A 21,953-nucleotide genomic window follows, 5' to 3' on the forward strand; every position below is an offset into this window, starting at 1 on the left:
TAACAAATGGAAACCTGCTAAATATTCTAGTCTTTATCACATAACATCAACATTCTTAATTTTTGGCCTCCAGGAATTTTCCTTACTTTCAATGTGAATTCAGCTTTATATTTTAAATGGAATCTATATTTTATCTACCATTTCTGATTGTCTCATGAAAAAGTTTTTTAAAATTTTTAATTATTTAGGCTTCCCTGTTGCTACATATGGAAGTTGTAATTATTTTCTCAGTGTCTGTTTTTCCAACTGAACTACCTACAAGAACAGCAACTATGAAACTTGATCACAGCTAACTACCAAAACTTAGAATATCAGGACAAAAAGGTGTTCATTTAATATGTTAAATAAATATTACATTATTATCTGCAATAAATTAAGTCAGAACTGACCATTGAGATGAAAGTAAGGGGCTAAAAGGGCCAATGTGCTTTTTCAGAAAAGAGGACCAACAATGTGTGGTAGAGGAGGTGGTGGAGGTGCTAAACTACATGAAAGAAAGTGGAATTTAACTGGATTTTATATAAATAAAATCTTTAGTGAAGCTAGCAAAATTCATTGTGAAGAATGCAGTTTCTGTGGTTAATTGAAAAGGTAGGACTACAAAAATCAAAGTAGCTGTTTTATCCAGATGAATAGATCTAGATACCAGAAAAATAACATGAATCACATAAATTTGAAACTTTGTCATTTAATAATTTTATTTAAAGAGATGAATTTTAGATAGCAACTCTAATAATAGCTAATACCTTATAAAGCATTCATTGTATGCTATTCACTTTTCTCAAAATTTTGTGCATATTAATTCATATAATCTTTATTCTAACCCATTTTACATATGAGGAGACTTAGATACAGGGAAATTAAAAAACGGGTCCATTGTCATGGCACAGTGTGTTCAGCTGAACCTTGCAACATGGTATCCCATATTGGAATGCCAGTTCAAGTCCTGGTTGCTCTCCTTCTGATCCAGCTTCTTGTTAATGTGCCTAGAAAAGCAGAAGGTGCTTGGGCCCCTACCACCCATGTGGAAGACTAAAAGGAGTTCTTGGCTCCTAGCTTTAGCCTGGCTCAGCCTTGGCCATTGAAGTCATTTGGAAAGTAAACCAGAGAATGGAAGATCTCTCCTCTCCTCCCCTCTCTCTCTCTCACTCTCTCTCCCTCTCTCTCTCTCTCTCTCTCTCTCATCCCCTCTGTCCCCTCTGTCATTCTGTCATTCTGCCTTTCAGAAAAATAAATCTTAAAAAAAAAAAAAGTTAAATAAAGTACCCCTGGGGCCAGTGCTGTGGCTCACTTGGTTAATCCTCTGCCTGTGGCCCCAGCATCCCATATGGGCTCCAGGTTCTAGTCCCGGTTGCTCCTCTTCCAGTCCAGCTCTCTGCTATGGCCCGGGAGGACAGTGGAGGATGGCCCAAGTGTTTGGGCCCCTGCACCTGCATTGGAGACCAGGAAGAAGCACCTGGCTCCTGGCTTCAGATCGGCACAGCGCCGACTGTGGCAGCCATTTGAGGAGTGAACCAATGGAAGGAAGACCTTTCTCTCTGTCTCTCTCTCTCTCTGTCTATAACTGTACCTGTCAAATAAAATAAAATAAAGTACCCAAAGTCACACAGTAAAAAAGGCATTCTGACTTCAGAAGCAGCTGTACTATATGGTAGGTATAGTATATACTGTGCATTAAAATAAAATTTATGATATCATATTACATACACACACATTAGTATGTGATTCTGATCTAAAGTTAAATTCTTTAGGTGAATTTTTCAAAAATTATCTATTTTGTAAAATGTCCTTTTGATTTACAGGCAGGATAGTAATGGTGTGATAGCAGATGTTGTAATGAAATTCCGAGTCACTAGAAACAACAATGGTGATGCAATGAAAAGAAGGGTTCAGGCTGTTTTACAGCAAATGCTGAATAACTCTGGAAGCTTGGAAATAAACCCTTCAACTACGGTAACAGGCAAGTATCCTTTATACCACTTTATTTTAGGATATCCTTCATACTTACTAATTAAAATTCACATGTTAGTTAAATGAGAGATTGACTTGTCCTTCTTTGGAAATAAATTTCATGAAAATGCATTAAAAATTAAATAGAATACGTAGCTATCTAATATAAACATTCTAAGATTTGAATAATCATTTAGTATTTGCATAATAAATTAAATTTACTAAAAAAGTCATGATTAGTTATCCCTCCACCACTCCTCATGAGAGATATTGTTGTAAGAGACTTGATTTTTGGATATGCTATTGAATTGGTAAGTAGATGCTTGTGGTCACAGAACAATTTAATTAATGACTCACTTCAAGACTTCTTAATTTTCATTTTTAGCATTTATCCCGATAGAAAATTTGGAAACATTTGTGCAATTTTTGTATTGTTTGGCTTCACACTACTTTGTAAGATTCCAAAAAGTGAGAAGTGGTATGCCTTGTTCATTCTTCTGTCCTACCACTCAATGTCTATCAAACAATTGATAGTCAATAAATAATTGTTATGTAACTGAAAGAAGTTTTTCAGGAAAGAACACTCCTCCAACTTTGTCATGTGCTACTAGCGTAATAAACTGTGATTTTGGTTGTTCTTACAGTGAACTGGCATGTACCTGTAAAGGTTATATTGGTTTTCAAAATATTCAAATGTTTTCCCATTTGTTGGTAATCACTATATTAGGCCTACAGAGTTAGCCCTCATATCCTCCACATACTCCCATCCTCCATTCTGAACTCCCAGCTCCTCCACCTGCAACTAAAGAGCTAATGCTTAGCTGAGCAAAGAACTCCAAGACACAGTTCCCACTGTATGGCCTGGCCATGTCTTTTCTGACTAGCTGATGCTCATGCACTAGCTTGTTAAACAGTTAATTACCTCTGATCCCATACATTAAGGAATCCTTCCCAAAGGCCTGATATTTGTTAAACATTGCACTAGACAATGTGAAGATAGAACACTATCATAAGAATGGTATCCATCTCCCAGAAACTCATAATATGCTTGAAGCAAAAGATGAATCAACACAAGATAGCAAGCAAGATGGCAGATCTGACTTAAGATAGCATATGATCAAGCAAAAGCAGTAACCACTGCAAGAATCCAGGGAAGGAGGACACCAGAGTGTTTGGTATCACTCAGCAAAACTACATGAAGGAGAATAGACTCTGACTTTGAAAAAGGAGTAGGATGTCCATATTTGAGATGAGAGAATTGCCAGAGTCCGAGAGCATGAAAAGAAGAGGCATGTAGTAAATATGATGTTTTGGCAGAACAAAAAAGGGAGAGTCTTGTTGGAATGATTTGTATTGTCATCATCCTCATCATTCTCATCAATGAACGTATTTAATGAGCACTTAATATTTACAACACATAACTCTAAGTGCCTATATACATATTCCCTCTCCATTTTAATCCTTACAACTATCAGATCCTATTGATACTTTATTGTTCCCTCTTAGAAAAATTGGATAATTGCCCAGGGTCATACAGTCAGCATATGAGGAAGTCAGGATTCAAACTCAAGACTCTTATTCAAAGAGTGAAGAACAGTAGCCAGCTCTTTTAATTTTCTGCCTCCATAAAAAGGATAAATTTGTTCCATTGATGCTTGCAAAGCAAATGTAATATATAAACACTGTGAAATCTCTGATGGGAAATCACGTTGTATAAATTAGTTTTAGGGAGCATGATAACCTGTTTTGAGAAGTTTATCTTAGAGGAAATAAAACGGATTATTTAATAAAAAATTTCAGGTATGAAATGATACAACATTCATCTACATTTTCAGAAAAAAGTAAGTCAGATAAAGTGAAGATAGATGAATAGAAAAAGCTCCAAAGTGGCAGCAGGTTACTTGCAGGTTATTTATTGGAAGGGTATTATAATGGTACAAATCTCAGTGGTTGAAAACATAAAGTAGCAGCAAAAAAGATTTGGAGGATGGCGCTAACTAAAAGGGTAGTGAAAAGACACAGACCATGGAGACCAGTAAGATGCAGGAATGATGAACAGAGGAATCTGAAACAATTTCAGATTGCATGCTATTAGTGGAAGTGATGTAATTTTCTAAAGGAGGAAATATAAATGAACAACAAATTTTGGAGGAGGTTTGGTCACACTGTTTGAGATGAGTATTGGACATGCAGAGAAAACCATGCTTTACACAGATGTTCAATCAGGATAAACAGACCTTCACCACCTCACACTGATGTAAGTTTCCTTTCTAGGAGCTGCCACAATTTCCCTAGGGGGAACACACTTAATAGCTTTGCTGACTTTATTGCTCCACAAACATCCTACACCTCCATGCATTTGAGCTCACAACATCTTTCATTTGTAATGCCTTTCCCCCCATCTGTGTGCCTGAAGGTTTCCAGTTAGGTCTTCAAAACACAATGAAAATGTTATTTCCTCCAGACAGATAACTTCTGTGACTCTCTCTCAAGTAGCATTAGTTACTCTCTCCGTTCTTCTTTCACTTTGTGCTTAAATTTATGTGAATGATTCCTTGATTTCTATCTGTAAATAATGTGCTGATAGTGCTCCTGTATTTTTCTCACTGTTAAATCTACAGCACTGAGACTATTACCAGTAGAGTAATATACACACACAAGGATACTTCAAAACATTTTAAGAAAATGGGGTTAAAGCATAAATATATTTTGGTGCAGTTTTTTAAATCCATGTTTAGATTTTTGATATACATTTTTCACAAACTTAATAAAGACCCTTCATATATATGATTTTGAAACTTCCTTATACCAAAATAAACTAATATTTTAATTCCATTTTCCATGAACTTTTTGAAGTACTCTGGTATATATCTATATATGCTTACAGATGTACTTAAATAAGTGAGCAATTATATAGCTAATATAGCCTCCGTCACATTGTATCTCATGTACATGTTTATGTTTATGTTTTCCCATTGAAACTGAATGAGAGATGGGATATCTTTTTTAAGATTTACTTATTTATTTGAAAGGCAGAGTTACAGAGGCAGAGGCAGAGAAAGAATGAGAATGAAAATGAGAGAGAGAATGAGAGATAGAGAGAGAGACTCTTCCATTCACTAGTTCACTCCCCAAATGGCTGCAACGGCCAGAGCTGCCCTGATCTAAAGCCAGGAGCCAGGAGCTTCTTCCAGGTCTCTCACACGGTTTCAGGGGGCTAAGGACTTGGGCCATCCTCTACTGCTTTCCCAGGCGGTAGCAGAGAGCTGGACCAGAAGTGGAGCAGCCAAGACTCAAACCGGGGCCCATATGGGATACCAGCACTGCAGGTGGCAATTTTACCTGCTATGCCATGGCGCCGGCCCCATAGATGAGATATCTTTTATGTACTGGTGAGAAATTAGAGCACAAAAATCAGTGTTTATAAAAATAAATTGGGAGAAGGTTGTAAGCACAGAGATTTCTGCAGTCCATGATTCAGAGATGCTTCCAACAGAAGCCTGGAAATCTGAAAACCCACCTGACTCTGGCTGTCTGAGTACTACTCATTAAGAAATCAAAATGAAATGATTTTCAGAGCATATGATTGATCTCATTCTCATTGTTTTAAAAATTCTAGAGATTACTGGCCAGGATACAGAAACCATCTTCACCCAACGTAAGTATTTGATTTTGTAAATAGAGTTTGGCAAAATGTAAGGCATCTGAGTGCTACCCTTCATGCCTTTTGCCAAGGAAGTGTCTGTGAAGTTGATGCCTTTATGCTGAGTGATGATTATTGAAACAAGACTCTGCTGGTTCCACTGGTTCAGGGAGTGATGCTCAAGGCTTTTCCTCTTTCCAAAAAAGGGATGAAGTGACAACAGAGTTCTACCCAGTCTGTTCTCAAGATTGGCCTCATGAAAATTTTCCTGGCAGCTTTAAGAAGCTTTTACTGTCCTGGTTCTATGGTGGCATTTCTGTAGACTTGTAAACCATGTTTGATGACACCACTTACATGGCTTCTCCTAACCACCAGAATGGCTTGCTTAGTTGTGGTTTCACGTTAATCATAATGTATAGTAAAAAAAAAAAAAAAATCCTGTCAGCTTGGGATCTATAATCTGAAGGGAAAATCACTATTATCCAGTGTCATCATTCTACACACTCTGAGGCAAGGTTACCAGCAATGCAATCCCTGGAATACAGTAGTTTACTTCTGTGGCCACTAAAATGCAGTTGGAAATTAGTTCAATGTACCTGGACAGCTGGTCTGCCTCAAATACTTAAGTGATTTTACAAGATGATGCTACCCCATGGGTGTTCTTACAAATTTAATCCATGCTTATTCTGAATGAAAATAGACTTAAATGAATTTGTTTGGAGGATGAATCAAAGGAACCACTACTGCATGTATATTTTTAGCAGCAGTTGGGTCATCCCTTTACCTGGAGAACTGGCAAAAAAAAAATGCCTTTGGGTGCTTGTGCTTTCAAGTGGTTGCCCTACTGAAGCAGAGCACTCCTTGAGAGCCAATCCTACAATAGAAAGTGTTAGTAGTGATCACCTCTAACTTCTAAACAAGAGAAAAACATCATGAGAACAGGTGTTGAGAGGAATTAGGGTTGGGTGAAGGGTCCATCCCAGCCCATACTGGCTCTGGCCTTTGGAGTGTTCATGGGCTTTTTACGACATTTAAATAAACCTCATTTAGGTGTCAGAAACCCTCAGTCCCATTCCAGAATATCCTGTGGCCTTACAGCAACTGTATTACCATGGTATTTTTGATTGCACAGAGTCAATTCTGGAGGTGGGCTTGCAGTTCTATGATGAACTGCAATACCACTAAGGAGTCTTCTTGACTTGTTTCCTGGCATGGAACTGAGAGTCAACATTTCCAACAAGCTCCCAGAAGGTGTACATGCTGCAAGCCCACAGATCACCCTCTGAATACCAAGGCTATGGAGAAGACCAAGGAGTCTGTGGCCTACGCTAGCACATCCAACCCTGATCTATGTTAACCCCGACTCATGAGAAATTCTAGAAAACTCTGAAGCTGTTCTAAAATTTCAAGTCCACATGCCAAATAAACTCAGAAATGTTCTCTAAAAATCAGTCTATAGGCAATAGCAGTCATAAGTATAACCTAAAAATATAATGATCACATTTTTGGAAAATCTCACATGCCCTGGGGAAGAGTACATCAGAGACATAAAAGTCATACGTGGTGGGGAAATTGCAGAATCTCACAAATGTGATTGAATCTCCATGTTCTCTCCATGCTAAAGCCGTTAATACTCTTTATCGCAATAGAATGTGGGGCCCGTCCAGACCTAATAACATTGTCTGAAGAGAGAATCATTGGAGGCACCCAGGCTGAGGAGGGAGACTGGCCCTGGCAAGTCAGTCTCCAGCTTAACAACGTTCACCATTGTGGAGGCATTCTGATCAGTAACACGTGGATCCTGACAGCAGCTCACTGCTTCCGGAGGTGAGGCCACTGCTCGCTACCATCTGAGAATGGTTAGGACAGACAAGTGCATAAAGATCCCACCCAAAACCCCCAGGACTGAATATAATTCGATGATGGGGTCAGAAAAAAAAACCATTGCAAAAAAAAAAAAAAAAAGTCGTTTCTTTTTATTCAAGAGTGTAAAAACACTTTCCTTTAGCTTGCTCATTTTCTTATATTTCACCCCTTGAGATGACAGCATGTCATGACAAGACAAAAAGATTTATAGGACAGAATGTTTCCTTTAAGTCCTGTCTATGAAATCTTAGGAAATTTACTGAATCTCCATATACCTCTTTTTTTTCCAAATTAGGGGCAATGTTATTACCAATGCAAGAACTTCAAAAACTTCTTGAAAAATAAATTTAAAAGATAATTCTATTTTAGGGCAAAAATAGTTTTTGAGATCCATGCAATTTTTCATTATGAACACCTACCATGAAATTTTTGAAGACCCCTGTATGCAACAGATTTCAAATATTTTACAATAAATTAAACCTATCATTAAATCCCATTTTCCATGAACTTTTGAAGTAACCTCATGTGTCTTGGTGTTATTGACAGAAGTACACTAATGTAAATATATGTTCAGTGTGAACAAAACTGAATTGTTGTGGAAGATTTGTATATGACATCATAGAAGCTGCTAAATAGGCTGACGGCTGATCTAGAGTCTGCCCACTTGCCACTGTTATTTGCTCAAAAAGCTGCTGAATAGCTATGATGAACACAGTATTGTATATTACAAAAGTTACTAATATAAATAAAACGCCACCCTAGCCTACCTTCAGGGAGTGTACATTCTAAAGTTGGAGGCAGAATACACAACAAACAATGATCATTTATATAAAGTAGCATAAACAAAATGAATCCAGGCAACTTACAAGCGTTCTTTATGGACGTGACTAATGACTATTACTAACACTAGGATGATAAGCTGCCAATGGAGATCAGGTTGCATTAACCAGTCCCACTGGTAAAAATAAAAGGCCATACTTTTTGTAACAGAAGGACTTTAGACGTAAGCGTGATTAAGCCTTACTGGTTTCTGATCTACCTTATTATTGGAGCATCCTAGTCTCCACCAATTTTTGGGTACTAAACTCAAGAAGTTAACCCGGAAAGATGATACTGAACTCACGTGTGCCCCAACCATAGCCACGGTCTTCTCAGATTCTTTCAATAATCCATCACCATCCAAAATCCAACCTCTTTGTCACATACTGAAAGCTTCCATAGTGAAATGAATCCAAAGTCATTTTTCAAAATTTTGGCTTTAGCCAGGATAGTATTACCTCTTTCCTTGGAGTCTGCCTACACTCTTCACCTGCTCAATCTGCTGCTTCCCCTGAAATATCAATATCCTTTCCAAATCTCCATTTCTTCCTCTTGGAATATTGTACAATCTTCACAGGTTCTAAGAGATTTTCAGGTTTGAAGGCACCACCTTATAATACAGTGCCTATCACAAAACTATTTGTTAAATTAAGAGGGACTAAAGGTTAACAAAATGAGTGTACAGTTTCTGAACTAAAGTTTTAAGAAAACCCAAATGATTCTAAGTCTTTCTTATGGCTGTCTTATAACTCAATATTTTTATAGGCAGTGAATAAATTTGAAATTTATCTTAAAATATACTGTTGGGATTATGCACTTTCTGATTTAGACTAAGAGGTTTATTGCTGTATCATAGATAATACAAGAAACAACATTCACAAAAATATTTTGACCTTCATTGACACCTGGAATACCTAAGTACAAGGATGACACCAATTAATTTTGATCATACTCTCCGTGTGGGAAGAAAAAATGCAAATTCTTGGATTTGGAAGGCCCTTACCATGACCAAGAATGCAATATCAATAATACTGGATTCTAAGCACTGATCCTAACCACCAAAGGCTAAGTGAAGGATGACAATATAATGAAAGCCAAAATTATAAATATCACCAACAATTACTAAAGAAACCCAAGGGTGCCGGATTCTGTCCCGGTTCCTCCTCTTCCAGTCCAGCTCTCTGCTGTGGCCCGGGAGTGCAATGGAGGATGGCCCAGGTCCTTGGGCCCTGCACCCACATGGGAGACCAGGAGAAAGCACTTGGCTCCTGGCTTCGGATCGGTGCAGTGCACCAGCCGCAACACGCTGGCCTTAGTGGCCACTTGGGGGTGAACCAACAGAAAAAGGAAGACCTTTCTCTCTGTCTCTCTCTCTCACTGTCTAACTCTGCCTGTTAAAAAGAAAGAAAGAAAGAAAGAAAGAAAGAAAGAAAGAAAGAAAGAAAGAAAGAAAGAAAGAAAGAAAGAAACATACCCATGGAACATCTTTTGAATTTTGCCATCACAAATCCTTCTAATTATTACCATTTTTGAGCCATTAGAGCTGACAGACTACATGATCAATTTATTGGCATCCTCACTCAAGATCTACCTGTCATTGAGAACCATCAATGAGGATTTGTTTAGGGCATTACCAGCCTACATTAAAGAGCCACAGAAGTGATGTTGCCCTATATAAAGAATTATTGAATTGTCACCTCCTCTATGAAGCCTTCCCTGATATTATTATCTCTCCCTTGTATTCCCACAGAAACTTGCTTATCTGTTTTTCACAGTACTACTTATGGTTGAGGTTAGTTCTCTTGTCTCCATCAGCTTCGTCCACTAGTGTACTGAACTCCTCAAGGATAAAGACCATAAATATTTTTATTTTTATTTCCAGAGACCCATACTGTTCCTTACACAAAGTAGACATTTAGTGATAGCTTGTTGAACTATAATTAATGAATGTATTAGCTACCTTTATTGATGGCTTTGTGCCAAGCACTGTACCTGACATGCTTCACTTGTCTCATTAGTATTTACAGTAGAGTTGAGAGGACACCATCAATCATATTTTACACATAAATAAACCCAGAATCAGAGATGTTAAATTAATGGGCCATAAATAACATTGCTAATACGTGTCTTAGCCAAAATTTAAATGTAAATCAAACTGGTTCCAAAATCATGCTTTTACTCACTTGCTACTAGGAAGGAAAGGAAGAAAAAAGGAAGGGGGAGGAAAGGAAAAATGAGACAGAGGGAGGGAGAAAATGTCATTAAGGGTATATCATCATATTCTTATAATTGTTTCTTAAAAAAGGAAAGAAAAAGAAATAAATGAAACACCTGGGGGAAAAAACATGCATTCATTCAGAAAAAAAATAAAAATAAAAACAAAAAAAAGTTGAGTGTGAAAGTCATGCATTTGCTTTTTAAATATTTTTCATAATTCTTAACTAAAGTTCAAACTTCCAGAAGTTCCTATACCTTATAAAATTATTTCCTAAGTATATATTTTTTATTTTTTATATAACACTAACTCAACTATCTAAGATCCATGAAACTCTTAAATTATTTGGTTGCATTTTGTTTTATTCAACCTTATGAGCAATGCTAAGTTAATCAGACCTACAGTTCACAGTGTCTTATTTTCTTTTTTTTTTTAACTTTTATTTAACAAATATAAATTTCCAAATTACAGCTTATGGATTATAGCAGCTTTTCCCCCCCATAACTTCCCTCCCACCCACAACCCTCCCCTTTCCCGCTCCCTCTCCCCTTCCATTCACATCAAGATTCATTTTCAATTATCTTTATATACAGAAGATCAATTTAGTATATATTAAGTAAAAATTTCAACAGTTTGCACCCACACAAAAACACAAAATGTAAAGTACTGTTTGAGTACTAGTTATAGCATTAATTCACATGGTACAACACATTAAGGACAGAGATCCTACATGAGGAGTAAGTGCACAGTGACTCCTGTTGTTGGCTTAACAAATTGACACTCTTGTTTATGGCATCAGTAATCACCCTAGGCTCTTGTCATGAGTTGCCAAGGCTATGGAAGCCTTTTGAGTTCTCCGACTCCGATCTTATTTAGACAAGGTCATAGTCAAAAGTGGAAGTTCTCTCCTCTCTTCAGAGAAAGGTACCTCCTTCTTTGATGGCCTGTTCTTTCCACTGGGATCTCACTCGCAGAGATCTTTCATTTAGGTTTTTGTTTTTGTTTTTTTGTATTTTGGTTATTTTTTTGTTTTGTTTTTTGCCACAGTGTCTTGGCTTTCCATGCCTAGAACACTCTCATGGGCTCTTCAGCCAGATCTGCATGCCTTAAGGTCTGATTCTGAGGCCAGAGTGCTGTTTAGGACACCTGCCATTCTGTGAGTCTGCTATGTATCCTGCTTCCCACGTTGGATCGTTCTCTCCTTTTTAATTCTATCAGTTAGTATTAGCAGCATAGTGTCTTATTTTCATCAGCCTATATGAGGTCTGTTTCTCATTTTATATTTTTCTCTTGCTGTTCCTGTATCCCACTCCCATTGCCTTCTTCCACCTACAGGTCTCATGCTAATGATATACTCAAATTTGAAATATGTGTTTAAATATACATGTGCCTGAGAACAGGTGTTTGGTTCACAATTAAGATGCTAGTTAAATGTTTGTCCCATTATCAGAGTACCAAAATTTGATACCTGGCTACTGACTGTAACTCCAGTTTCTTGCTAAATACAGACCCTGGGAAGCATCAGTGATGGCACAAGTAGTTGAGTTCCAGCCAACCACATGGGAAACCTGGATTGAGTTCCCAGCTTCTAGCTTCAGCTGGGCTCTGTCCTGAATATTGCAGGCATTTGAGAAGTGAACCTGCAGATCAGAGTTCTCTGGCTTACTCACTCTCTTTCTCTGTCCCCCTCCCTCCATCCCATCTTACCTCCCATTCCTTCTCTGTGTATGTCTTTGTCTCTCTCTCACACAACACAAATAAACAAATTTTATATATATATATATATATACATATGTATATGTATATGTATGTATGTATATATATATATATATATATATATATATATATATATACATGTACCTGAAAAACCCACAGTGCTGGGTTTTTTTGTGCATATGCTATTTATGAGAGTAGCATTGAGTATGAGTCTCATCATTTTTTACTGTTTTCACTCAATCCTGGGAATTTGTATTTGGCTCATTGCTGCATAGAATGCCGTAGTATGCACCCACCTTATTTCCTTCTTCCAGCTAGACTGTTACAAAGAACTCACATGTTGTCATATGCACACACACATACACATAAAGAAATATAAATAGACATATTTCTATAAACTTTCAAGAATTTCTCTGAGATATGTACCCAGAAATGTGCATGCCATCTGGTAAATGTATCAGAATTCTTTCTAGAGGTTTACATCTCCAAAAGTAATTCTAGAGTTCCAATTTCCCTTTTCATCAATACTTGTGTTATTCTTCTGTTTAATGTTTGTCACACATATAAATATGCATTAGATGCTCACTGTTGTAATTTCTCCTTTTCAATTCCTAGTCCATCAGAGTATCTTCTAAGATATTTCAGAGATGTTTGGACTTCCCCTTCCACAAATTGTCTACTAACATTCTTTGTTTATTTTATAATAATTTTCTCGTCCCTTTGTTGGTTTACAGACATTTTGTGTATTTTCTAGAAAAATATAGATATTACACATTGCCAACATTTTCTCATGGTTTCTCAACCAGCTGGTAACCTAATCTATAGTGTGCTTCATTTTAATTTAATTCATCCTTTTTTAACCTTATGGTGTGTGTTATGGGAGGTTAGCCAAAAATTCCAATCCCTACATCACAAAGATAATTTCCTATATTTTTTTTTGACAGGCAGAGTTAGAGAGAGAGAGACAGAGAGAAAGGTTTTCCTTTTCTGTTGGTTCACCCCCCAAATGGCCGCTACGGCCGGCGCGCTGCGGTCGGTGTGCTGCGCCCATCCGAAGCCAGGAGCCAGGTGCTTCCTCCTGGTCTCCCATGCGGGTGCAGGGCCCAAGGACCTGGGCCATCCTCCACTGCACTCCCAGGCCACAGCAGAGAGCTGGCCTGGAAGAGCAGCAACTGGGACAGAATCTGGCGCCCCAACCGGGACTAGAACCCGGGGTACCGGGACTAGAACCCGAGGTGCTGGCACTGCAGGTGGAGGATTAGCCAAGTGAGCTGTGGTGCTGGCCTAATTTCCTATATTTTGATGTTAATGCTCTCTCTCTTCACTCTCTCCATACATATGCATACACACATTCATAAATACTAAAACTTTAACAGGCATCACATTTAGAACAGAAAAACCTTTCATCCATTATTAATACAAGGACATCCCATCACTACTATTTAAATGGAACTTCTGGCTCATGGCACAAAAAAAGGAAAAAACAAGATTGAAAGAAATGATTTAAAGCTAAAATGGTCATTATTTTAGACTTATTAGCTGTCTGGATGGGAGAAGTAGAAAACGAAGAAATCAAAGAGAAGATTCATGTTATGCTAGTTGTCAACAAAGTACCAGAATATCCTCATTAGCATAGAAAAATACCAATATATTCATCACTTCAAGATTTTTTTTCCTAAACTCTCTGTTTCTTTAGATGAATTACTATTGATTCTACTAACAAGAAGCTAGACTCCTTTAGTAGCTGATAATGTAATGACATTTAGCAAAGACATGTTGATCAAATAGTTCCTACATAGCGGTGGGAGACAGAAAACACAAGATCCAAATATTTGAAATGGTCACAAATTTGCTCTTCAAATAGCATGTTTTCGTATTTTTTTAGCTACTCTGATCCTCGTCAATGGACTGCCACCTTTGGTATTTCCACAGCAGTTTCTAGACAGAGAATGAGAATAAGGACAATTTTAATCCATAACAATTATAGATCTGCAACGCATGAAAATGATATTGCAGCTGTGCAACTTGAAGGAGCTATCACATTTACAAGAAACATCCATAGTGTGTGTCTCCCAGAGGCCACTCAGAACATTACACCTGGTTCTTCAGCTTATGTAACAGGATGGGGGTCTCTAGAATATGGTGGTAAGTGTCTCAGAAAAAAAAAAAGAACAATTTAACAACAATAAACTCTCCTGTTATGTGTGATTCTCTAATTTTTAAATTGAGGAAACACCTGGAGAAGTTCTATAGATAGAACGAGCCTATATTCTATCAGCCTAAGCCCTGGCTAGCGCTGAGTTTCTTCAGGAAACAAAGCATTATCCTAAGCATGCGGAATTGGCAAACATAGTAATGGGGAAATGTAAAGGCAGGTGATGACAAATGTGTTTTTTTTTTTTAATAAACTAGAGATTTTAAAGGATGTAAATGGCTTCCCCATAAAGAAAGGGAACAAAAAGAATTTGGATGTTATATTCTCTAAGGTATTCTGGAGTAAAATAAATCCTGCTTCCTTGGCAAGAAACTCCATGTGTACACAAGCATTGCTCATATTTGTTTAATTAAGGAATAAAATAGAAATTAACAAGAGGCAAGGTAAAAGTAAAGGGGAAAATAAGAATATCAGCCAGGGAATGAAAGGATGGCATCCACAATTTCACTGGGATTTTACTCATGTTGTAAACTGTCTCCCCAAGAAATAATGCAAAGCTTTAATTACCCTACAAAGTGTTTCACTGTGTTGTTTAGCTACAAGGTAACTTGATATAACAGATATAAATTGTGATAGTTGTGGAAAAGTATAACAGTGCTATTTTGAGCACTGCTAGTTATTTAGCCTTGAAATCAGACTGGTATCTCCTTTGCTGTGAGATTAAATGTTAATCAATATGTATTTTCCTAATCTAAAGTCAATCAGTGGATAACTTAAATGCTATTAGCTGATTTAAGATATATATATATATATATATATATATTTGTTTTCTCTAATGGACTAAGAGATTCTCTATCACAGAACTACTACAAAAAAAAAGAAGAAAAACTATTCTGTCTAAAGGGGTTAACCTTCTCTCCTATGGGAAGCTTGGCTGGGAAGAAACACCTATGTATATTTTTAGGAGCCTTCCTTGCCAAACAGTACACTCCCTTGTAACTGCAATGGGAGGTTAGCCAAAAATTCCCTTGCAGTACATTTATTCCTCCTCCAATTCAGCTTCGAGTCATTAACCTACATACCCTGAAGTCAGTTTTTTTTCCTACTTTTATACTAAATAGGCAACACGGTTACCTATCTACAGCAAGGACGGGTCAGAATAATAAGTAATGACGTATGTAACGCACCAGCGAGTTACAACGGCGCTGTCTTGCCTACAATGGTGTGTGCAGGATTATCTCAAGGAGGAGTGGATGCATGCCAGGTAAGACAATCGTACCAATGCAATCATCTGAGAAATTGACAAGCACTCACTATGTCATATTCTGTTACAGCACACAAACCTCATTCTCTCAAAATTTATGATCTAGATTTTACAGACAAAATTTTTTATGACATTTATCTACAAAGGCTTAAATAAAACACAACTGCACAGCATCATGAATATAATTAATAATAGAGTGTTATATATTTCAGAAATGCTGAGAATAAACTTCAAATGCTTTCATTACCAAAAATGTGAAATATTTGACATGATGGACATCTTTGTTTTACATTGTATTCCTAAATCAGAACCTCATTTCCTATCACAAAGTGTATACAATTAGTGTCAAATTATAATTAACATAATTAATAAATTAATATTCATCTAAGAGTCATATAGACAAATTAATTTTCAATATAAATAACACTTGAAGCACCCCAAAGATAGAAAATTCATACAAAATTTTGTTATTTGAGTTCCAACAGTTCCTACAATTGTTTAATAGCAAAAGTGGAGGGGAAAACAAAATAAATAACTATTTACATATAGCATATAACTTTTAACCAAATATACAAAAGAAAACAAAAACAAAACAAAACAAATAATGTCACTATAATAAAACTTTAATACTAAGATTTTTAATTATGTTATCAGAACATAATTGATATGTTTTAATATATTTTATTCATATGTCTGAAATCCAACCACATATAGTAATAGAAACAACTACTTTGTGTCAGAAATTAAATATTTTTTATCTTGGAATTAAGAAAAATCAGTCTGCTATCATTTTCCCAAGTGAATTTTAGACAGAAAGATATAATTTATTTTTTCCATCAAATGTTACTGACCTTCATATTTAGCATTCATAGTCTTTGAAAAGTGACTATGAAGTAGTATTTAGGCTTATGCCAAGACCCCAATCCATGAGCTCTTTCCCCAAAATTAAACATTTTGATCAACTGCAAATTGTGTGTAAATGGAGATTTGTTTCTCAATTTTCAAAATATCATTAATTACCCATGTAAGCATGTATTCCATTAAGTGCAGACGTCCCTGTTGTAGGGAGAAGGAACAGTTCTTGCTTGCTTCCTGCTTCTCTTTTATTGATAGCCCAGGAACAGCAAATTCTCAAGTTTGACACTAGTTTTCCAAAGAATTCACCCATTGAATAAGCAACATACTTTCACATTGACAATTCTAGATCTACTAAGAACACGAATTAGAACTGACCTAAGGACATACATGAAATTTCAAAGGGTGAAATTTACTCCCTTGTAATGACCCTTACCTTCTTCATATGCATATATTTTTACATCAAGCCCAGCTCAAACCATAACTCATAATAAAACCTTCCCTGTGTATTCTACTGCATACTCACTGGTTTTCAGTTGAAACATTATAATGTGTAGTTTGTCTAAAAAGAAATAGCACTACACATAAGAGCTTATAAGAATCTCTTCATTTCTGTTCAGTCCTACATTCATCTGCACTTTTATTCATTCAAATAAATTGTGCTAATTACTTTATATGCACTAGACAATGTGCTAGCATGACAAGGCATTCCCTGTACTCAGCAAGTCTGTAGTCTACAAGAGAGGACACATGCTCAAATGTCTGCAATCAGAAAGCAAAGCTTCCAGGTACAGGAAAAATCACCTGGTCTTCTTAGTTTAACATTTCCCTGCTCATTCTTGATTACAGTCATACAGGAAAAAAAATGTTGGTATGGGAAAAGGGGGCTGTGAAACACAACAATGGGGAAATACTAAGAACTGCATCATCTAAAGGAGGCACATGTCAATCAGTTGCATGCAGTACTCGCCATGCAAGTTGGTGATTCACACACTGACTTTTCTCCCCATCTAGACAGGTAATTTAACAGGTATGGAAGAGCTAGCTACTAAGAGCAGTCAAATGAATAGCTAACTATTCTAGATGCACACTTAGTAATAGTAGCTGACTTTTATTAGTACTGACTGTACTCAAAAGTGTTTTGTGTATTGAATTTATTTAAACTCATAAAAACATTATCTACTAATGAGGAAACTGAGTCACAGAGAACTCCTAAATAGCTTACTGCAGTTCATGTATGTGGTAACTGAAGGATTTGAACCCAGGCAATCTAGTGCCAGAACCCACAGATTTAACCCATAGTATAGTGTGTAAGACATAGTAATTTGGCCTCCCAAACTAGACGATTATATTCACAAACATTTGTTGGCTGTAGATTGGCTTGTAACTATCTCACAAGGAATATTTTACTTACTGCTATACAAATTTCTTTTCAATCACTCACCAAATGAATGCTTTCCAAAGGTACACCATGTATCAGGCACCATGCAGAGTCCAAAGGATAGGAGGATAGGTGAGACTTCTAGAAATTCATTCATTCAACAAATACTTTCCACATGGTAGACTTGGATTAGTTTCAGGCTCCTGACTTTAGCATGGCCCATCTCAACTGTCATTGCCATTCAGAGAATGAACCAATGAATGGAAGATCTCTTTCTCTCTCTCTCTCTCTCCCTCCCTCCCTCCCTCCCTCTCCCTCTCCCTCTCCCTCTCTCTCTCTGTCTCTCTCTCTCTCTCTCTCTCTCTCTCTCTCTCTGTTACTCTGCTTTTCAAATAAATTAATTAAATCTTTAAAAAAAAATTACACTTCTTTAGCATCTTCAGTGGGCTAGAAGTGTAAGCGACAGCAGTGTCCAGAACATGTGTGCTCCCTCCCCTGATGACCCCTACAGGACAGCTGGGAAAACAAACACTGAACAAGACTGAAAATGCAATGAATGTTGCAGAGACATGAGCTGCTACAATGAGAGGAGCTGACTGGTGGGGATAAGTTCAAACAGGCACCTAAACATTCTTTCATGAAACAATGAAGAAGCAGTGACAGAGATAGACACAGGATGTGGGAACACAATGAAAAATTGAGCCCAAAACTGGAGGTAAAAGCAAGGAGGAAAAGAGGTGGTCAGAGAAGGCTCCCTGAAGGAGGTGACATCGAAGGCAGTACCACAGGGAAGTTTGGGACGTGTGCTTCCCACGTTCCTCCCAGACTTGCCAAGGAAGCAACTTGTACACATGGAGGATTTCAGTAGTTTTTGCATGATTCAGTATAATGTTTCAAAAGGCAATAGTTGACATTATTGACAGGATGGATGTGACTTCTACTGCTGCCATAGAAGTAAACTTAGTGCTTCGAGGTTGTCTTTGCCCTTGAATAATCAGTCCATCTGTTTCTTCTAGGGTGACTCTGGTGGTCCACTGGTACAAGAAGACTCACGCCGGCTTTGGTTCGTTGTGGGCATTGTAAGCTGGGGCTATCAGTGTGGCCTGCCTGACAAACCAGGAGTGTACACACGAGTGACAGCCTACCGTGACTGGATTAGAGAACAAACGGGGATCTAGTTTGGTAAATGCACCTCTGTTGCAAAGCCGGTTCGCAACTGAGCCTGTCAAAAAATCCCAAGCTTTACTTCTCCGCTGAAAAAGAAACAGGAAGTGTCCTATTTTAACATCCTGTCACATAAATGTGGTTTAACGAACACTATTTAATCTCTCTTTACTATTTGGATTTTATATTTCCTCAAGAAAAACAAGAATGTTGGAAAATACTGTTGCTGATAGGGAAAACAGATTTAACTAGTTACAGAGTTACAAATTGTAGTACAGTTGTGCTAATGCTAGTAGTGAGAAAACCAGACCCCTGGAGGGCATTCAGTAGGGGCAGCCTGAGGGGTCTCCTCTGAGGAGGTGTCCTGGAAGCTGACAAGTCAATAAAGTGTACAAAATTGCCGAAGAAGAAGTGTGAACCATATTCAAGACTCAAAAAGGACAGTGTGAGGTGAGAAAAAAAGTTCTATTTATTTAAGATTTTTGGCTATCCAACAATTTATAGGAAATATGATTTCTAACATTAACAATATGAAAGCATGGTATGGCCCCATAGCAATCTTTTTTATCCTGTACAAACATGCTCTGGCAGGAACTGATGAATGTCAGAAATTTAAGATCAAAGCTAAAAGAGTTCACTCCTCAACTGAGACCAAAAAACACTGTTCTCATGATGACTTTTACCAAAAAGATCTTTTACCTAAAGTTCCCTCCTCCATAGAGAAGCTGAGAAAATACACATACATAACTTTCTCAGGAAACTTGCAATTACATAGTGCTTTGTAATAACTAAATAATAGAAATTTTAAAAGCTGAAGATTTGACCATCAGGAAGAATTTCCAACTACCAACTTTCCACCACTGGTAGTTTTGAAAGTAAAAGGAATCCTCAATAGCAAAAGCTAAGTAATGAATTAAAGTGAAAGAAGAAAGATGAGGAGGAGTTGATTTGAAAAGAGAAATATTAAATAGCTTAATGTCAATAAAACCATCTTGGAGAGAGATGGATTCTTTATTATGTCTATCTATCTCTCTATCTCTATCTCTCTCTATCTATATCTGTCTCTATTTGTCTCACACACACCCAAACACTCCACCAAAGAGCATAAATTAAAGAAAATCCATTAAAATTTAGAAGCACGGCAATCTATATTGTCTGAATCACCAATGTTACTGAGTTTGATGGACTTTGAGTACACCCAAGCATGGTTACTCATGATCATCAATGCCATCCCAAAATTAGCTCAACCTCTGAGTATCATAACAGTTCCAGGCATTGTGATGAAAATTTCCTGCATTTCCCGATATGAAATTGTGATGAGATCTACATTAAATACATTTACTTTTAAAGAAAATGAGTATCCAAGTCTCTGTGAAATGTATAAACAAATCTCTGGTACACCTGACTTCAAATAAACTCTTTTACAATCTTTCCCCTGACTAATTATTTATGGAAGTTACAGTTTCTGAAGGACAATCCAAAGCAATTCATGTAATTGGTTCTCCAGTAAGAGAATTGCCAGCTAGACTCGAAAGGTGTGGTGCTTTCTGCTGCCTTATAATCAAGTCTACAACTAAGGCAAGTGTCCAGCTTGGCACTCCCTGGCTGCACCCTAGGAGGACAACATTAGACTTGCAATTTAGAGTAAGCCTCCAGGGAGTTCAGAATGTCTGTGAATGGATGTGTTTGTGTGAGTATGCATGTGTCCTCACATCACTGCAGACATATTTGTGAAAAAGCCACATAAAACAATGTTTACTTAGCAGAAAATAGAGCAAATTCAATTATTTATTGAAAACAATATAGTTATTCAGCAAAGTACGAAGAAATATCTGAAAACCAGAGAAACATTTATTTTAAGAACTTTTCTAATATATATGAATAGACTCCATTTTCCAGAAACCTAACTGACTTCATGAAAAAAAACTATTTTCAGAGGAGTGGTGGTTTGTAACCTTTCATGTTTCCAAAAATCATTTTGGAAACTCTAACAGAAACTTTCCAGAGCCCACCCTAATTCAGAAAATTATTAATACCAGAGAGAATCCAACATAATGGATGGAGTGCTTAAAAAAAACTATGACATTTATTACAGGATAACAAAAGAAGGAAGAGAGTCACAAAAGACTACTGTGAAATATATTTACCCTATAATATAATCAAAAGTGAATCTCTTCCAAAGCATCAATTTGTCATGAACTATAATAATTATTCTGTGGTTACAGAAAAGGAAGAGGCCGGCGCCGTGGCTTAACAGGCTAATCCTCCGCCTTGCGGCGCCGGCACACCGGGTTCTAGTCCCGGTCAGGGTGCCGGATTCTATCCCGGTTGCCCCTCTTCCAGGCCAGCTCTCTGCTATGGCCCGGGAAGGCAGTGGAGGATGGCCCAAGTCCTTGGGCCCTGCACCTGCATGGGAGACCAGGAGAAGCACCTGGCTCCTGGCTTCGGATCAGCACAATGCGCCGGCTGCAGCCACCTTTGGAGGGTGAACCAATAGCAAAAAGGAAGACCTTTCTCTCTGTCTCTCTCTCTCACTATCCACTCTGCCTGTCAAAAAAAAAAAAAAAGGAAGAGAAAGTCTTCTCAAATTATAAATCTAAATCTTTCATAGGCTATAGCTCACTTCCTTTTTTGCCAATTTTGACAAGTTTGAAATGATTCAAAGAGACCCAAAATAGATTTTTCTTTTTTTTTTTCTTTATCTGACTACATATGTTAAACTTCAATACCCAGTCCTTTCGATTTCTAAAGATTTGGTGTGATTCATATACAATGGGGAAAATAGGTCATTTCCCCCATATCTCTGATGGTTCATTTCCAAAAGAAGCAGTTACCTAGTGAAGGAAGAGATCTTTTCGGGAAGATTTTTAGGCAAAATCTGGATGATCACCTGCAGAAATGTTTTGGAAAATTTCTGCATTCAGT

At 37.3% G+C, this 21,953-nt stretch overlaps 1 protein-coding gene across 1 annotated transcript in view; it reads left to right on the forward strand.

Annotated features, from left to right (window-relative positions):
* Positions 1-19,042, forward strand: part of LOC133765356 (transmembrane protease serine 11D-like) — a 36,509-nt gene extending 17,467 nt beyond the window's left edge. Inside the window, exons 4-9 of the mRNA XM_062198936.1 lie at positions 1,803-1,960; positions 5,570-5,608; positions 7,243-7,420; positions 14,095-14,354; positions 15,486-15,628; positions 18,881-19,042. Of these exons, the coding sequence (XP_062054920.1) occupies positions 1,803-1,960; positions 5,570-5,608; positions 7,243-7,420; positions 14,095-14,354; positions 15,486-15,628; positions 18,881-19,042 (940 nt within the window). The remainder of the gene's footprint in view (positions 1-1,802; positions 1,961-5,569; positions 5,609-7,242; positions 7,421-14,094; positions 14,355-15,485; positions 15,629-18,880) is intronic.
* Positions 19,043-21,953: the final 2,911 nt, after the last annotated feature.

This window comes from Lepus europaeus, chromosome 8 (assembly GCF_033115175.1).
Source record: "Lepus europaeus isolate LE1 chromosome 8, mLepTim1.pri, whole genome shotgun sequence".
NCBI classification, from domain to species: Eukaryota; Metazoa; Chordata; class Mammalia; order Lagomorpha; family Leporidae; genus Lepus; species Lepus europaeus.